The 19,924-nt window shown below is 41.9% G+C and overlaps 1 protein-coding gene across 2 annotated transcripts in view; it reads left to right on the top strand.

The window, feature by feature from the left end:
* The window catches only part of LOC126469812 (lysosomal-associated transmembrane protein 4B-like), an 81,093-nt gene that overhangs the window by 22,156 nt on the left and 39,013 nt on the right, over nucleotides 1-19,924 (top strand). Inside the window, exons 3-4 of one of the 2 annotated variants that reach the window (XM_050097090.1) lie at nucleotides 8,351-8,390; nucleotides 19,616-19,654. In XM_050097090.1, coding sequence (XP_049953047.1) covers nucleotides 8,351-8,390; nucleotides 19,616-19,654 — 79 coding nt within the window. The remainder of the gene's footprint in view (nucleotides 1-8,350; nucleotides 8,391-19,615; nucleotides 19,655-19,924) is intronic. The other variant, XM_050097099.1, reaches the window with a different exon arrangement.

Here is a 19,924-nt window from a genome sequence, read left to right as displayed (position 1 = left end):
CCGTACTCGCCTATTAATAGTAATGCAGAAATGAACCTGCAAGCTCCTGCCCAAAAACTAAGACGAAATACTACCAGCATGCTTTCCTGTTAAAGATATACAGTATATTGTGATTATTCCTTCCTTCTCAAGAAAGAATTCGTGTGATTTCAGATCTTATCTTTTTAGACATTTACTGCGAACTTCCGATAAGAAGAAATATTCAGTTAGAAGTTACAGATGAGCAAGTCGTGCAGTAAGATGCTGGTGTGACTGTGGCTAAAGAAAGAGGGTTGTTAACGCCAGGGAAAAAGCCAAGGAATGTTACGAAAGGTTGAGGGTAGGATACGACATCATTCATCCAGTTGAGCGAAAGTAGAGAAAAGTATACTTATTCTTTGATGTGGTACCACATCACCTTAACGTTCATTTACGTAAAAATAATGTTTTTGACAAAGAGCATCTCTTCTTCACCAAATTCATCCTAACTTTCGAGCTGCAGGGGTCCTGCACTCATCAGAAAAGTGAAGTACTTTAGCATCCTCTATTCCCTTAAGCTTTTGAAATTTAAATCAGCATTACATCGTGAAACTTCCCCTTTGAACATTTCTACATGACTGTGCTTAACCTGACACACAATATTTTGTTAGCGCAACGCAATCTGACTTTCAATAATTCGTACAAAAGAATGGGCCCTGACTAACATTAACCTATACCTTTCACAAATCACTTACCTCACAAAAATCTTCGCTGCTCAAGCTACTGCAATACAGCGAGCGCCACTACTGCCAGCTAAATAAAAGATTCAAACTACTGAAGGCACTAACTACTGATAGGGATAGTTAGCAAATGAAAGATATTAATAGAGAACAAACAATGTATTTACCTTAATATCATCACAAGTCATAATATATATATCAGTTCATGACAAATTACAAATCTCCGCCATCTCTCTCCCCACATCCACCACTGCTGGCGGCTCACCTCCAACTGCGCAACGCTACGCGCTGTTCACATCCAGCTGCCGCTGCCCAACACTACAATGGCAGACAACAATGCAAACTAGCCACAGACTGCACACAGCACAGCCAGTGATTTTCATATTGAGCGCTACGTAACGTTGCCAATAAGAAAACATAAACAGCCTACTTACATAGAGAAAACATAAACAGCCTGAGAAAACATAAACAGCCTACTTACATAGCCCCCATGCTCCCCACAAAAAATTTTTACAAATGGTGTCGGGCACTGGCCAATACAGATTTGACAAAAATTTTTCTTTTCATAATTACAATAACAAAGAAATCAAATGCACACACTTATTGATAAAACGTTGGTCAAAAGCTCAAATTTTCTCACAGTCCCTAAAGACAGTCCTAATCGTACATAACAGGAGAATAGCAGTGTTTGTCTCAAAGTCTGAGCAGTAAAAGAAAATGCACACGGAAGTAGTGGATTTCCATGCAGTCTTGAAGAAGTAGTGTTGTCCTTCCAATGGAAAGACAGTGCTGACTCTCGACATGCTGACAGGTAATGGGCCACAACAGAGCAAACCCACAGCAGAGTCATTCGAAGTTTGGAAGAATATTGGTAGGTAGGTCATCACAGAGCAGACCCACTGTAGTCCTGGTAGAGATTGTGGTATTGGTGGGCCACCAGAGGTGCAGACCCACTGCAGTCCTTGTAGAAATGGCCAGCAGCCATCTGTTGCGATTGTGCAGGTGCACATTCACCATCGAAGAGTCTTGCGGAGAATATAGCAAGTCCATAAACCACCACTTGTGCACTCACAAAGTTTCTGGAATTGTCCTTAGATCCAGCAATGCTGTTATCCAGTCCCTTGCTGAGTTATTAACACACGTGCAAACACTCACAGTCCCAACTTCTCACATATTGTCCATATACTATGACCAACAGAAACGTGTGCAGTGAAATGTAACTTACAAGTTAATAATATCATGAACTGGTGACAATTACAATTTTATAACATAAGAATACAATAACAAAGGTACAAAATACATCATTAAAAACATAATAATACAGATAACATTTGTAGTACAGGCTTTACAAAAGAATAGAAATAAACATATACATCAATCTGACTTTCAATAATTCGTACAAAAGAATGGGCCCTGACTAACATTAACCTATACCTTTCACAAATCACTTACCTCACAAAAATCTTCGCTGCTCAAGCTACTGCAATACAGCGAGCGCCACTACTGCCAGCTAAATAAAAGATTCAAACTACTGAAGGCACTAACTACTGATAGGGATAGTTAGCAAATGAAAGATATTAATAGAGAACAAACAATGTATTTACCTTAATATCATCACAAGTCATAATATATATATCAGTTCATGACAAATTACAAATCTCCGCCATCTCTCTCCCCACATCCACCACTGCTGGCGGCTCACCTCCAACTGCGCAACGCTACGCGCTGTTCACATCCAGCTGCCGCTGCCCAACACTACAATGGCAGACAACAATGCAAACTAGCCACAGACTGCACACAGCACAGCCAGTGATTTTCATATTGAGCGCTACGTAACGTTGCCAATAAGAAAACATAAACAGCCTACTTACATAGAGAAAACATAAACAGCCTGAGAAAACATAAACAGCCTACTTACAATCGTATACTATATTATAACGCACTCAAAATATCCACTTGTGTCTGCATTGTCTTAAGGTCTTATACTTTTGCCTAACCATGACTGTGGGTAGCTTCTGTGTCCCCACGTCGGTCTTTTATAACTAAATTCCTTCCCAGTTCACAGAAAGTATCTACTAACCACCATGGAGATTGTAAAGGTAAAAGTATAGCAATAACAGACTGCACAAAAGACACAAGCATCAGTGAGAAGAAACGTGGAAACGCACATCTCTTAGATATTTCTGCGGTATTGTATGTCTGGTTATTCAGATATTGATGCTTGATTCTTCTTTCTCTATACATCCAACGAATTCTCATTTTGTATCCAATGCCACAGATTTTCTTGTATCCATCACGCTTCACATTTCGTTAGTTCTTAATTCATTCTTCATATATCATTCCTGCTTTTCCTTCATCAGTTTAAGACGTAGTCGTGTATTCCGTCAGAATGGCAATTGCTGTCGGTTTGGTTACAATTCAGAGAAGAACAGCTCCACAACATACAGACAAGGAAGAAGATTTGAAACTGAGCACAAGCTCCGATTGAGCAAGATTAGAGACGCAAGTCCATCGCGTTCATTTCGAGGAATCCATCATAGCATATCGATTCAGAGGAACTACGTATAACCCGAATGTTGACTCTCGGTCATGTATTTGAACCATGCTCCGTAGAAATGTAAGCTCGGTGATTTAACACTGTGCCATTCCACTCAGTTGTTGATACTATTCCAGTACTCACTCGTGTAATTAAGGACAAATGATAGTTAAGAACGATTCACATTGACAGATCGAAACTCTGAGGCTGAATTCCCACACGCAGATCGAAACTCTGAGACTGAGAAGATTTCAGTTAAGACACAGTCTAACAGATCAGGAGTTTATTTGTTGTAAATGGTCGTGGAAGCTAACATATAAGGTGTTTCTAAATTACCATTACACCGTTTTATGTCATCTATTTATAACCAACTGTCTCATGTCCGGAAACGAACCGTTCACTGTTGTGAGTGAACACTCGGGTTAACTTGTGGAAAATTTGTTGACGGTCACAGGAAACCAATTGGATTTCCTAAACATTCCTAGTATTTCCTTCCGCTGCATTGTTTCTTCTGAGACCTCATTCAGTGTCTCATTTGCGAAACCCCAGTGGAGTTAGAAGAAACTTTGGTGCCGCATATAGCGACAGTGGCAGATTTTGAAGCAAAACCTCTATGCAGATAGTTTCTTCGTATCAAAATAGCTGTCTTCGCATCGAGACGTCGACGCAATGTGGCAAGAGTTGTCCTTAGCATCATATGCTAGAGGTGTGGTGTTGTCGTTCTTGTTATTATAATGAAACGGTCGTTTGAATTCTTACCAAAAATGTTAGAAATTCACACCTAACCGAAGTCCTCTAAGTGTACGATGGAAAATCGGGTACATATTGCGTACTACGTTGTATGTTCCTTCACTACGATGCCATTGCCTGCCATTACACCATTCGTTGTTAAAAACTTGATATTATAAGTAAAAGCAAAATGAAGCTAGAAGAAATAACCCGTAGAAAGACTGGAAATTCCATTCGACAAAAATTGTTATTCATCAGTTTATTGGAGCAAAATTCACGGTCCTGTCTTTCATAATGAATGATAAACACTCTGACTGTAAATATTGTAACTTTGTAATCCACAAAACATATTACAGGTTTAGCGTCACCTGTTGCAAGCCCCTGTTGTATGCACTCCTAGGCGTATACTGCAGCCAAAAGTCTTTATTACGAGTCCAAATCTATAGCTGAATATATACGTGCACTTCAGCAGAGTGCCTTTCATGACCCAATGCCATGGGAGTTGCGAAGTTATATAGTTACGTTAGTGTAGTTTTACATACCTTATTCGTACTGTTATCGGGCCATGTTCTGACCTTCCACTGACGTCACATAGTCGCCTCTGCATTGAAACATGTTCCGCATATGTTATACTCCATCGTGCAATACGCTGACGCTATAGCCTTTCCTTGACTTGTACATCATCATTTGCAATCATTATATAAAATAATGTGACGAACTATAATACTTTGGACTAACCGTTGGCAGTAAACCAACAAGGAAATTGCATCTGTTAAAGATGGAATAAAAATTCCGCAATAGACAAAACTACTAACTTGTCCAACAGTAGTGAATGATCCCCATACCTTTTCTAGTAAGACATCTTACCCAGTGGTCAGAGTGAAAGCTAGACTAATGCTCGTTCGTACAGAGTAAGTCTCAATCAATGAAGTCTTTAGGTTGATGAATTATGAAATGAATTAAGCTGAAGCCCTGGAAAGTTATCTCTCTGACTGTCATTTGATTAAATTCAAAATAAAAATGCTCATATTAACACAACATATAAAATATTAAAATTAAAAGAGTCACTGATAATCATATGGTTGTAACGGAACCAGACTGAAAAATTGGATCGGTTGCACTAAGTACGTTAGAGACACAATTAAGAAACCATTGAACATTTATTTAAGGCTTAAATAACTGAAAAGTATATATTAAAAATCGTAATCGCAAGGCAAAGCTTGATGTACGTTGTATAACAATAACCACTTCATAAGCCGTAATTCAACACATGGAAACAGTATAGCACAAGTAAAATGGGAAGGATTCGTCAGATTACGTGCACACGTGCATTCGTATCAACAGTTCACACGCAGTAAAAAGAGAAACCATGCGGATCGTTCCGTACACCATACTTACGCACGGTGGGCCAGAGTGTGACAAGCTTTACAGCTCAACCGCGTGGTTAGTAGCTCGCATAGAAATTCTGAAGTACAGGAAATACGTAAACATTTAGAACAAATACAAAGTGGCACAGGGTTTGAAATTCAGGTCGAACAACGATCTTCAATATATGATTATGTTGAACTGAAGGCTAACCACGTGATGTGAACATACGTGGTCTAATTCAAATACAAACACAATGTGAAACACCTAATCCACGAAAGATATTCGAATAAAATAAAATTACAGCTACACAGAAGGTTATTATAAGAAGGCAAAATAAGAGAAGATGAAGGTTCAGTATACCACACGAGAAGCACTTGGTTGCTATCGCCGTCTCACGCGGCACAGAAAATGTGAAACTCACGAAATGAAACAAAACTCAAACACGTAAACAGATTTCTATCATGAACATACGGACAACACACAACAGGTTCACACATAAGACTCTCACACTAACTGAAATGAGAGATAAGCTGGTCAAAGCAATCTCCCATCGCTAAGCTGCGATAAGACGAAGAATCGAGTTAAAGAAATTAAATATTAATAAGCATGATAGCACTCCCTAACTGAACTAAATTCTAAGGTGTGATTCACCGTGGCTACGTCTGACGAAAACGTGTTAGCTTCTCAAACTTAACCAAGTCTTACAAATTTGTAACTTACCGTACTAGAAATGACCTGAGGAGGCACCCTCACTTACCGAAGTCCCAAAGTACAGTGCTGCATACACATTTCAGGACCGAGGTGCACAGGTGGCAAAGAAAGTACGTCCTAGCTAACTACAACAACCTGTAAAATGGCTGCTGACTATTTTCCACTAATGTCTCTTTGACGCAGCAGAGCTCTACTTAAACTCTAACAAAAGTTGTCCAAACTGCCACTGCCACTCAGGGAACCCCTACCTATGAACCAAAGTATATGGCAGTATCACGAACTGATACCTATACTCTTTCTCTAGCTGTTGAGATAAGGAGCACAAAACTGAAACACACGAATATAGCATGGATACATAATAAACATGTTTGTAGGAGTTCATGTATAAAAAAAAAGTTCAAATGTGTGTGTGAAATCTTATGGGACTTAACTGCTAAGGTCTACAGTAGTGGTAAGCTTAGAGGCTGCTCTAAGCTTACCACTACTGAACCTAAACTATCCGAAGGACAAACACACACACCCATGCCCGAGGGAGGACTCGAACCTCCGCCGGGATCAGCCGCACAGTCCATGACTGCAGCGCCCTCGACCGCTCGGCTAATCCCGCGCGGCAGTTCATGTATACCTAATATACGTATAGATGTGTGAGACGTAAAATATAAGTAGAGAAATAGCAAAGTATGAATATTAAAGTGCCACTGTACCTGTTTAATGAAACACTTTGCTGTTCATCCTTGTCCCCAGATTCAAAAGCACAAGTGCATAGACAAAGAGATTGCTAAGGCATACAAAAAATCCCAAATAAGGTCAACGAAGCCATATAGAGGCGTTTCAGAAGGACTGCATCCCTCCACAATAATCCACACATATAAAGTCTTAATCTGACCAATACTCCCTTTGGTAATAAAACGTACTTCGCATATTTCCACTCAATAATGTCTTATGGAAGAGTTTTCTTGGGTAACTCACCACTTAGACATAAAGTATTGATTGCACAGAAGAGAGCAGTGAGAATAATTAGTGGTGTTCACTATAGGACATCATGTAGGCACCTTTTCAAGCAGTTAGGTATTGTTACTGTACCATCAGAGTACATACATTCTCTAATGAAATTCGTTACAAATAATCCATCTCAATTCGCGAAGAACAGTGATGTTCATACGTACAACGCTAGAGGGAAAAATGACCTTTCCTATCCGTTATTGATGCTGTAAGTTGCTCAAAAAGGAGTACACTATTCAGCAACAAAAATATTTGATCATTTGCCCAACAACATAAAGTGTCTGGCAGGTAGCAGATAAAGTTTCAAATCTAGCTTAAAATCATTTCTTTTGGACAACTCCTTCTACTCCATTGTACCGCTTAATGTAGTTGCATGTGTAGAACTAAACATTTCAGTAATATTAATGTTAACACTATTCATGTGTCTATATATAAAATGTAATCTGACTTTTTCCACATCATATAGATAAAATAATCGGGAAAATGATCTACGGAACATGACAAAACTAAAACTAAACTAAACTGCGTCAATGTCACATGGACTACCGTTCCACTAAACTTTTGACATACGTAGCAACAAAAACATCACTTGCAGTGTGTATCAGATTTATTTATTGCAGCCAGATTTGGTGATAAAGGCTACCTTTTTCAACCCTCTCTACGGCACAGTGTGATCAGGCTTCAATGGACAACATCACTGTATTTCTAGTAAAAGGGGTGTCGTGCAAGTTTTTGCAGCATGTCATCTTAGCTATTAATAGAAAATAGCGCTTACCTGAAGATGGTGTGTGTTGTATCACCGAAGTGCAATTAAACAAAAATAAAAATCTAATAAGACAACAATATTTGACATGAAATTTACAATGTAAACCCTACTGTGTCAATAATTTTGAGAAAATGTAGACATCTTACATTTTAAATTGTTTCAGAATATTTTGCTTGTTGCAATTTCTATTAACGCTGCTCGTGGCCGGCGAGGGAATGAAGTGACAACAAAAAGTAGCTTTAAGGTTCGCGTCAGCTAGACTGCAGTTTATAAGGATTACGACGCGCTCACTCACCAAAATCAAACAATCGAACTGTTCCCGTTTAAAGCCTCAAGATATGAGAGTGTAGTTATCATATCTTCTCCTCTTCCAAAAGTTGTAATGTGTCTAGAACGAAAAAATTTAATTTTTATTGACATGCAAAAACATTTTGTTACTCCCAGTGTTCTCCGCTCAGTCCAGAGTGCAGTTTTATTTTCTTTCTCTTTTTTGTGGTCTCAGTATGAACGAAATGGCAAACATCTTTTATTTATTTTCAGGTACGAGGTTTATTCGAGATGATAAGTGAAATCCTTTTAGGTAAGCATATTTATTTACTTTTACGTGCAAGCAGGTTCTCGAATCTATATTTGTACAAACAATAAATCTGTAAAATTGTCTGTCTGTTTATCTGTTTGAACACGCTTCACCAAAACTAGTCGACGGATTTTCATGGGATTTTGAACGTTAACTTGAGCATACCTTGAGAAAACATATGGGCCTTACTTCATCAAAAACAGATTTCAGAAAAAGAACACAGTGATTTAAGTTTCACCTAAAACAGTTGTATTTGTTTCTCTGCCTGAAAACGCTAATCTACGAAACCACTTGAAAATTTTCATGGGGTTTTCATAGATAATTTGAGCATAGTTTAGGGGCACGAAACAGGATTTACTTCATAGCCACCCCTCTTTCAGGGGGTTTTCAGACGTAACTTGAGCCTTTCTTTGCGCACCGTATAGCATTCGTTTCTTCAAAATCGGATCACAGGAAGAAACAGACTTCGTAATTGAAAATTTTATCCACAATAATATCATATATGCCAGTCTTTAAAAATCTGTCAAAATGCTTCTATTGATTGATATGAGCTACATGACAGGAGTCAACGTTATGATTACAATGCATATACAACGTTCTATGTGTTTAATCAATGCTTCCACGTTATTTTTTGCATAATGTTCACATTGTATAATGTATGACTATCTCAATACCATGCTACGTAGATGCGCACTCCTGCCCACACTTGTCTGTATGCACTACTCGGCAGCAATGCTGCACAAGCCAACGCATTGTGCGTTGAGACAGCTAGGCAGGGGGAGATCGGGATGCACATGATGAGCTATGCTTACCCAAACAGGCAGACACGCGAGGGCAGCTGACGTTGCTGCACGTAAAGTAGTTTACTTACTCACCATCACCCATCATAGCAACATTACTGATATGTAAAAACTGCCATGAAAAACAGATGAGTTTAAATAATTCTATACGTTACAGTGATTCTTTCTAGCTTCGTAAGAGACGTTTTACTTCGTAACGAAACAGACTCTAAGAGAAAAAAATATGCACCATCAAGGATTTATCCGAATGGGATGGATATCAGTAGATGTGGTGCACATGTACAAAAAAATAATTATAACTGCTGAAAAGCTGGATGAGCTATTCATATTCAAAAGAGAGAACTTCACAAAGTCAACAACTCATTGATTCCACCTCTGACCATTATGCCAGCAGTTATTCGGAGTGTCATTGATTGATAGAGTTGTTGCTTGTCCTCCTGGTGTATATCGTGCAAAATTATGGCCAGTTGATGCAGTAAGTAGTCAAAATCAAGAGTTAGTGGGAGGACCCTTTCCCTGTCTCTGTAAACTTTCTGAACTGGGAAGACACCTTGAGACCAAAATGACGAAGATAGGGTTTGGCAAGCACGAAGACAAGCAATTGAAACTGTCGTCGTATATGGGCAGGCACTATCGTGCTGAAATGTAAGCCCAGGATGATGTAATGTAATAAAATAAAAATTATTTGTGACTCTTTTTCTTTGCTATCAGTGTAATGTAATAGAATGAATGTGAGCCGTGACTTATATAAGAAAGAAACACACATTAATGCAATGGCTCAGCACAAAAGAGAAATAACTAATGTAGGAATATTATTAACAGTGTAATATGTCGTTTAATTTAGCCCGACGTGTATAAGCACTCAGTAAACTAGGTCCGTTCTCAGGGTAGTTACGTAATCGTCGATAATTAATTGTCCTTTTCTTATTTACCCAACACTACAGATATTATTTCAGGCTCGTGAGAAGTCGTGTGATTGTTGCTCCAGAGAATATTTCCCAAGTCTGTTCAATGTACACTACTGCAATATGTAACTTAACATCACGGTTTCGTCTCGATTCCACAATATAAGATAACAAGAGTAGCATCTACAAATGAAATCCTATAATGGAACTGGATTCCTGTGACAAGACCTTTTCAGCCTGGGATGTTATCTCGTTATATAAAGAAAATCTGTAAGTAAAATTGTTAAATTATTGGTAGCTGCCTCCGGTCTCGTGGGATCTGAAATAAAGTTAATTGTCCGAACCGACGGTAAGTCTCGTAGATGAGCTAAAAGAAAAATGTTAGAGAGTTTTCTAAGATGGCGCCTAACAATGAAAATTCTTTGTTAAGGCCCATACCTACTTAAGACAATCCAGGTATCAGACTACCAATTGATTGTCCACAAACACAAATTCTTTTGACAAAATAACCATCACATTTTTCGGGTTTTAAGTACAACTTACATTATCAGCTGGTACAGCAAGATGAGCTTTGCGCAAGAACGTCCTCTTAGATCCGAAACCAAGCAGATATGTGAAAGAGAAAGGAAAGATAGTTCATGGATATAAGCGCAAGGGTCCATAGAATAACATGCCCATTGTAGTTCTACACTCCTCGAAATTGAAATAAGAACACCGTGAATTCATTGTCCCAGGAAGCTGAAACTTTATTGACACATTCCTGGGGTCAGATACATCACATGATCACAGTGACAGAACCACAGGCACACAGACACAGGCAACAGAGCATGCACAATGTCGGCACTAGTACAGTGTATATCCACCTTTCGCAGCAATGCAGGCTGCTATTCTCCCATGGAGACGATCGTAGAGATGCTGGATGTAGTCCTGTGGAACGGCTTGCCATGCCATTTCCACCTGGCGCCTCAGTTGGACCAGCGTTCGTGCTGGGCGTGCAGACCGCGTGAGACGACGCTTCATCCAGTCCCAAACATGCTCAATGGGGGACAGATCCGGAGATCTTGCTGGCCAGGGTAGTTGACTTACACCTTCTAGAGCACGTTGGGTGGCATGGGATACTTGCGGACGTGTATTGTCCTGTTGGAACAGCAAGTTCCCTTGCCGGTCTAGGAATGGTAGAACGATGGGTTCGATGACGGTTTGGATGTACCGTGCACTATTCAGTGTCCCCTCGACGATCACCAGTGGTGTACGGCCAGTGTAGGAGATCGCTCCCCACACCATGATGCCGGGTGTTGGCCCTGTGTGCCTCGGTCGTATGCAGTCCTGATTGTGGCGCTCACCTGCACGGCGCCAAACACGCATACGACCATCATTGGCACCAAGGCAGAAACGACTCTCATCGCTGAAGACGACACGTCTCCATTCGTCCCTCCATTCACGCCTGTCGCGACACCACTGGAGGCGGGCTGCACGATGTTGGGGCGTGAGCGGAAGACGGCCTAACGGTGTGCGGGACCGTAGCCCAGCTTCATGGAGACGGTTGCGAATGGTCCTCGCCGATACCCCAGGAGCAACAGTGTCCCTAATTTGCTGGGAAGTGGCGGTGCGGTCCCCTACGGCACTAAGTAGGATCCTACGGTCTTGGCGTGCATCCGTGCGTCGCTGCGGTCCGGTCCCAGGTCGACGGGCACGTGCACCTTCCGCCGACCACTGGCGACAACATCGATGTACTGTGGAGACCTCACGCCCCACGTGTTGAGCAATTCGGCGGTACGTCCACCCGGCCTCCCGCATGCCCACTATACGCCCTCGCTCAAAGTCCGTCAACTGCACGTACGGTTCACGTCCACGCTGTCGCGGCATGCTACCAGTGTTAAAGACTGCGATGGAGCTCCGTATGCCACGGCAAACTGGCTGACACTGACGGCGGCGGTGCACAAATGCTGCGCAGCTAGCGCCATTCGACGGCCAACACCGCGGTTCCTGGTGTGTCCGCTGTGCCGTGCGTGTGATCATTGCTTGTACAGCCCTCTCGCAGTGTCCGGAGCAAGTATGGTGGGTCTGACACACCGGTGTCAATGTGTTCTTTTTTCCATTTCCAGGAGTGTATTTCTTCTTCTTTGGCGCACTTGTCGATTATTTATAAAATTTATGGTAATATTTCGTTTACATTTTTTTAAACCCGAGTCCACCCAGGAGAAACAGTACAATGAATTAGCTTGAATGGCAACAAAACAGGGCGTAGAATGTCGTCGACGTACCTCTGTGAACGATCGTTGAAAAGGAATGGCACTCCAGACCAACACTCCTGGTTTTTGGGCCGTTTGGCAGGCAACGCTGAGACTCGTATGCCACCACTGTCCTGGGCAACTCCAGACACGTCTTCTCTCCGGATTCTTGTCTTCAGTGATGAGTCCCAGATCGAACTGAGCCCTGATGATCAGCGAAGACGTATGTGGAAGCGCCCAAAATGGCGGTGTGATACCAACCCGATTATCGCCCACCATACTGACCAACAGTGACGATAGATGTGTGTGTGTGTGTGTGTGTGTGTGTGTGTGTGTGTGTGTGTGTGTGTGTGTGTGTGTATGTATGTGTGTGTGTGATACTTCACAGCGGTACGTCGACGATATTCGACGTCCAGTTTTGTTGCCCTTCAAGGCAAGCCATCTTGGGCCACCATTTCAACAAGACAATGCCTGCTCACGCTTGGCGAGAGGTTATGCAGCTTGTCTTTGTGCTTCCCAAACGCTGTTTTGCCTTTCCAGCTTTAGGGGCAGGGCTCTCCAACCAGCTCAGGAGTTGGATGATCTAATGTCCCAACTGGATAGAATGCATTTTTTAAAAAGTATACTACTGGGTGGTAGAGCTATGATAGTAGGTCTATCCCTGCATACCATTTTGTCACTGTTTTCTAGGACCGTTGTGTTAAGCATTACACATACAAACTTTGTCTTTTGCCTTAATCACAGACTGCTTTAATCAGACTGAACTAATTATCCAGTTATTGTTACTATGAATAGGTCAGTTCGTGTTTCAAGAGTTACAGTACATCTACAGGTATAAAGCTCTTTCTTAGAAAGCTACGTGGGAGCTTAACAGAACTTCATATTTCATGCACCAAAACTGCGTCAAGTATAAGCGGATGACATCAGCGTACTGAGGAACGACGAGGACAGTTCCTGGAAGTATAACTGGTGCGTTGATGTAGAGGGTAGACAAAAATATGGAAACACCAAAAACACAACATTAGGGATATTTTAGAACCGTGAGTGTATATTGAATGTAAGTAAATTATACAGAACTGCAACCAGTCACTTTTTTGAATAGTTATGTTTTATTCCATGAACCGGTTTTCGAACCTTTTCAGGTTCATCTTCAGATGGTTTCAGGAAGTTACATTATTACTGGTAGCATAATCCTGGGTGCTGGCTCTAAGGCAGAAAGATGGGTCACACTTTAATGTATCACCATGACTATAGCTTATCTGTCGATATGGATGTAAATTTAGTTTTTACATACTGCGACGGTATAGGCGGCTTTTTTCGGTTAGTGTCCATCTGTCTGCCTCCAATTTGATGTCTAGTAGTTATATCAGTACACACACTTCCACACGAACTATATTAATTTACAGTTTGACGGCAAGACTTTTCCAGCATCCAGCATGCGCTTTACAACTGTTGGTTGTGACAAAGATCCTGACAGAAAGATATGGCATAGGCCTACTTTGTACAGAGATGTAAGTTGTTGCTCTTCACATGTATTAAAGTCGATATAAGGGCAAGTATTTTAATTAGAATGCCAATAACATGAGAGCATAAGATAAATTAAATAAATAAATTACTACAAGAAAAAACTTCAGATGGTCTGATATCTTATTTCTAATTGTATATTACATGCCGTTTATAGCATTTTTTTTCTTTTTTTTTTCATGTTTGGCATTAACATGAATAGAGAGTTATTGTATCTGCAGTGAGATGCAGCTGTCTGTATGACTAGGACCTTTGTATTTAAATTAATAACAAATCTTCAGATGAACTGTTGACTTATTTCTGTTCCTAAGTTAACATGATCTGGGATATTATCAAGAGTAGATTCTGTTTATTTTAGTTAAATGTATATGTATAAAAGTTATAGTGATTGTAATGGACTAAAGCTGTTTGTTTGGCTGTACACTTTATATTTAAAAAATCGTGAACAAAAGTTCTTTAACTGTTGACTTTTTTTATGCTTACATTAGAATGATCTGCAATATTGGTAAAGGCAGCTTTAATTTTTTCCAGCTAGAATTAATATGTATAAAAGTACTGATTTATGTTAGCAGTAGAGGGCTGACACTCAAAATGGTTTTCAGTCGTCTCAGAATGGACACAAACGGGTCCTGTAAGGTTTTCAAGGGAATCATTCTTCCAGAAAAACAGAACCAGTTCAGGTAACGATGACGGAGTTGGATAGCGATCACGCATTCTTCTCTCCAACGCAAACCACAAAGGCTGAGTAGTACTGAGATGTTCTTACTTTGGTAGCCCAGAAGAATGCGACAGTTCATTCTCTTGTTGGACGATGCGAGATGTGTTTTAAGACACAGCTGCACCTTTGGGTAATAAACGTGGTACCATGAAATGGACGTGATTAGAAAACATCTTCACATAGTCCTCGATAGTAATGCGACCTTACAGCGTAGTCATGTTTCCATGGAATACCTAATCAGCACCATGAATCCATAATTCATTCATTGGGTATAAACTCTACCTGAAGTTGGTAACACTGTGCAGTAAGACTCAATCGACTCAATGATGTGTTTCCACTGCTCGATAGTCTAGCTACGGTATACTTCTGTAGGAATATTTTGCGGCATATGTGAATACTGCCTGCGCAATTTGTTCAGAATACAGTCAGAAACACACAACCTCATACACGATGCTGCAGTTTTCACGTATCTCGTTGTTTATGGCGTCTTATCTCCTGAACTGTAATGGGTAGGTGGTTCTTACCCCCAACAGCGATTGTTGTCTGACAGTGAGGTATAAGTGTACCAAATTTGGTTGCAATCGGTCCAGTAGTTGAGGTGTTAAAAGTCGTGTGATACACCCTAATGTCATGTCGGACCTCCTTTTGCCCGGTGTAGCGCAGTGATTAACGTGGCTTGGACTTAATAATTTGCTGGAAGTCCCCTGCATAAATACTGAACCATGCTGCCTCTACAGCCTTCCATAATTGGGGAAGTATTGCTAAAGTAGGACCTCGTGCGTGAATTGACCTCTCGATTATGTCCCGTAAATGTTGTATGGGACTCATGTCGAGCAATCTCGGTGACCAAATCATTCGGTCGAACCGTCCAGAATGTTCTTCAATCCAATCGCGAACAATTGTGGCCGAGCGGTTCTAGGCACTTCAGTCTGGAACCGAGCGACCGCTACGGTCTCTGGTTCGAATCCTGCCTCGGGCATGGATGTGTGTAATGTCCTTAGGTTGGTTAGGTTTAAGTAGTTCTAAGTTCTAGGGGACTGATGACCTCAGAAGTGAAGTCCCATAGTGCTCAGAGCCATTTAAACCAAGCCAATTGTGGCCCAGCGACATGGCACATTGTCATCCACAAAAATTCCATCGTAGTTTGAGAACATGAAGTCCATGAGTGGCTACAGATGGTCTCGAAGTAGCTGAACATAACCATTTCCAACGAATGTTCGATTCAGTTGGTCCGCAGCTCGTGGGCGTGCGGTAGCGTTCTCGCTTCCCGCGCCCGGGTTCCCAGGTTCGATTCCCGGCGGGGTCAGGGATTTTCTCTGCCTCGTGATGACTGGGTCTTGTGTGATGTCCTTAGGTTAGTTAGGTTTAAGTAGTTCTAAGTTCTACGGGACTGATGACCATAGATGTTAAGTCCCATAGTGCTCACAGCCATTTGAACCATTTTTGATTCAGTTGAACTGGAGGACCCAGTCCATTCCATAAACGCAGGGCACACCATTATGTAATCACCACCGGCTTGCACAGTACCGTGTTGACTATCATCAGCTCTTACCAACTGAAATCAGGACTCCCTTGATCAGGCCACGGCTTTCCAGTCGTCTATGGTGCAACCAGTATGGCCAAATCAGGGATGTCGCTGCAGGCGATGCCGCGCTACTAGCAAAGGCCCTCGCGTCGGTCGTCTGATGTCATTTTGCAATCACGCCAGATTTTGCCGCACTGTCCTAACTTATGCTTTCGTCATACATCGCACTTTGATTTCTGCGGTTATTGTATGCAGTGTTGCTTTCCTGTTATCATTCCCAACTCTGTGGAAACCCCGCTGCTCTCAGCCGTTAAGAACATTGTCAGCGGTGAGAGGTAATGTCTGAAATTTGGTGATCTCGGCACACTCTGGACAATGTGTATACCGGAAGATGGAATTCCCTAATGATTTTCGAAATGGTACGTCCCGTGCGTCCATCTCCAACTACCATTCCGCGGTCAAAGTCCTTTGATTCCCGTCGTGCTGCGTGAATCACGTCGGAATCCTTTTCGTCTGGATCACAGACCTGCAGATGCACTGCCCCTTTATACCTTGTGTACGCGATGCTACCGCCAAATGCACATGCGCATATCGCTATCTCACGACTTCTGTCACCTGAGTGTACATCCAATTTTATGATGGTTCAAATGGCTCTGAACACTATGGGACTTAACTTCTGAGGTCATCAGTCCCCTAGAACTTAGAACTACTTAAACCTAACTAACCTAAGGACATCACACACATCCATGCCCGAGGCAGGATTCGAACCTGCGACCGCAGCGGTCGTGCGGTTCCAGACTGTAGCGCCTTTAACCGCTCGGCCACTCCGGCGCTGATGTAGCCCAGGAGAATGGCGTATTGTATCGCAGCCGTCCACAATAGGAGCACAAAGAGTCTCTACATTTGGTACCGGGGTTGCGTAGACAAGAGCTTTCAAATGCCCCCATAAATGAAAGTCAAGAGGGTTGAGGTCAGGAGAGCGTGGAGGCCATGGAACTGGTCCGCCTCTACCAATCCATCGGTCACCGAATCTGTTGTTGAGAAGCGTACGAACACGTCGACCGAAATGTGCAGGAGCTCCATCGTGCATGAACCACATGTTGTGTCGTACTTGTACAGGCACATGTTCTAGCAGCACAGGTAGAGTATACCGTATGAAATCATGATAACGTGCTCCATTGAGCGTAGGTGGAAGAACTGAAATGAGCTCTAACATGGAAATTATGCGTTTCCGGACACATGTCCACATAACATCTTTTCTTTATTTGTGTGTGAGGAACGTTTCCTGAAAGTTTGGCCGTACCTTTTTGTAACACCCTGTATTATTAAAACGCTTGTGCAGTGGAGTTCTTAAAACATATATTTAGGTCAGGAAAAAACTTTCTATAAATTGCATACAAAATGGATCAAATGGCCCTGAACACTATGGGACTTAACATCTGAGGTCATCAGTCCCCTAGTACTTAGAACTACTTAAATCTAACTAACCTAAGGACATCACACACTTCCATGTCTGAGGCAGGATTCGAACCTGCGACCGCAGCGGTCGCTCGGTTCCAGACTGTAGCGCCTAGATGAGTGGTTCAAAGTAAAAATTATTACTGTGATGGAAATGGGTCGTAAGTATAGCAATGTCGGTACACACTCAGTTGTATGTGAACTTACGATCAGGATAGAGGCGCGCATGTTCTAAGTACTTCTTCACTTAACTGCCGAGAGCAGCGGCGTTTGTATCGACTTTTCAGTGCAAAGAGACAAGCAAAATGGTTCAAATGGCTCTGAGCACTATGGGACTTAACATCTGAGGTCATCAGTCCTCTAGAACTTAGAACTACTTAAACCTAACTAACCTAAGCACATCACACACATCCATGCCCGAGGCAGAATTCGAACCTGCGACCGTAGCGGTCGCGCAATTCCAGACTGTAGCGCCTAGAACCGCTCGGCCACCCCGGCCGGCGAATTTTATGATGTATATGGATTTCAGATATCTGAATAAAAATCTCAAAATTCGGAATTTAATCCGCAAACTGTTTCCGGTTATTTTTCGGCCGCTTTTCTCTTCTCTAACCTCTTGCAAATTAGTTACGTTCGTGAAAATTCACATCGTAGTCGAGACTCCACGTCAAACACTAAGCCCCCAGGAACTTCCTAGGTACGTCAGTTCAAAGCTAGACAGAGGATAAGGGTATACCACCTCGAATACGATCATATCCAGTTGAGAACTGTGGCCTGCATGCCAAACTTCGGGTTGGAGACAGGTTCACTTAAGGTCAAGTTCGATTCTGAACGCTGTATCAGGTGTGCTGTTATCTAAAATGTTTCCACAAGAGGTCTTCATTTACTTTGCCAATGAAAACGCCGATTTCCTAGCTCCAAACGGAAAACAAATCACAGCCATTGGCCTGGCATACACCAAGTCTACACAGGACCAGAAGAGAACCAAAACGTGTACTGCGACACTGTGAAGATTCATCTTACTAACCCGAAAAGTAATGACGCGATTGCATCACACTTAGCGGCGTCACGCATCCTTTGAAATCGATGGCTTCTGAGAAACTTAAGGATCCAGAAAACTATGTGCTTTCGAAAGACCATTCCGTCACCGAACACCACACCTTTGCAGCAGAGCGCAGAAAACGTCTATCATAACAGATTTGACGTTTAGAACACTTCAGAGTTACGCACTTCCTGTAAATTAACATCGTACACTTCATGACATTTCCATTTCACAAAAATGTTTTTAACAGTGAACCTGAGCACATTTAACTCCTGATTATTCTTTGTGACGTAATGCCCGATGTTTTGCATCCCTGCAGTCGCGTGCAGTGTCATAAAGACAGCCTTTTTATCACACAGCTACAACTGATAATAATGTAAATCTATTAATAATTATAGTCCTGGTGAACATATGCGATGGCAGGCTCTAGTAGCCATCTTCAGAATTGAAGATGGCTCCTGGAGTCCCAAACCTGTTCACTTGCTTCTGTGGTAGCAATAAATAGTTTCACTTACCTCTGTCTGTTGATTCGTTCTGACAGAAAATGAAGTTTTAACCCTGACACAATCCACCGTCTCTCTTGTTAGCCTTTGAGGCGCACAGCCAGCCCTCAGGCAGTTAGCATCCAGTGGATTCGCAGACCACCCTAGTTCAATGCCCTCCCCAACACCAACATTAATTCGCACCTCACCCAAGCGTGATTTTCCCCTTCTTAATTCGTCAGCTTTGTACGTAATGGGGAGAGCTTGCTTATGCGTGAGTTGAAGTTTGTGTTAGGGAGACACTGGACTAGGGTAGTCCAGGCAGAAGTATTAGTCACAATGCCACCGTGAAATTGTGGGTAGCACATCCAGTGGCTTGTCCAAGCACTTCTTGCTGCTTAGCGTATAGTTGAACTGCGAATGTTCATTCAAGCATAATGATACAAGAAAAGTATCCCCCCACAGACACTTTAATTTGAAACAGCTGCGTGCGATGTCTCACATTTTAGAGTGACAGTTAACTAACGACCTTTTTTTTTTCAGGTATCGCAGGAGGTCGTCACGGGTACGGGTGGGAATACCGTAAGTAGTCCATATTTTAGAGATTAAATGCTTCCGTATTGATTCACTTGGGCACTTGTAATATTTTGTATTAAATTTGTCCCCTGTTTGTACGGAATTTGACTGCATTTGAGTTGTAATCTGTAAGTACTATGACAAAGTGCATTGGATTCGGGAAATTCTGAAGACTGATGTGGGTGAATTTCTCTTTCCTGTGCAATTAAGTATTGCTGGATAATTTGGAGACGTTTTTCTGTACACAAATCGTGACAAATCGCGTTACCCATTACT

The sequence above is a fragment of the Schistocerca serialis genome, chromosome 1, assembly GCF_023864345.2.
Source record: "Schistocerca serialis cubense isolate TAMUIC-IGC-003099 chromosome 1, iqSchSeri2.2, whole genome shotgun sequence".
Classification (NCBI taxonomy): Eukaryota; Metazoa; Arthropoda; class Insecta; order Orthoptera; family Acrididae; genus Schistocerca; species Schistocerca serialis.
Note: the sequence above shows the minus strand (reverse complement) of the source record. Positions and strands in the feature narration are given on the sequence as shown.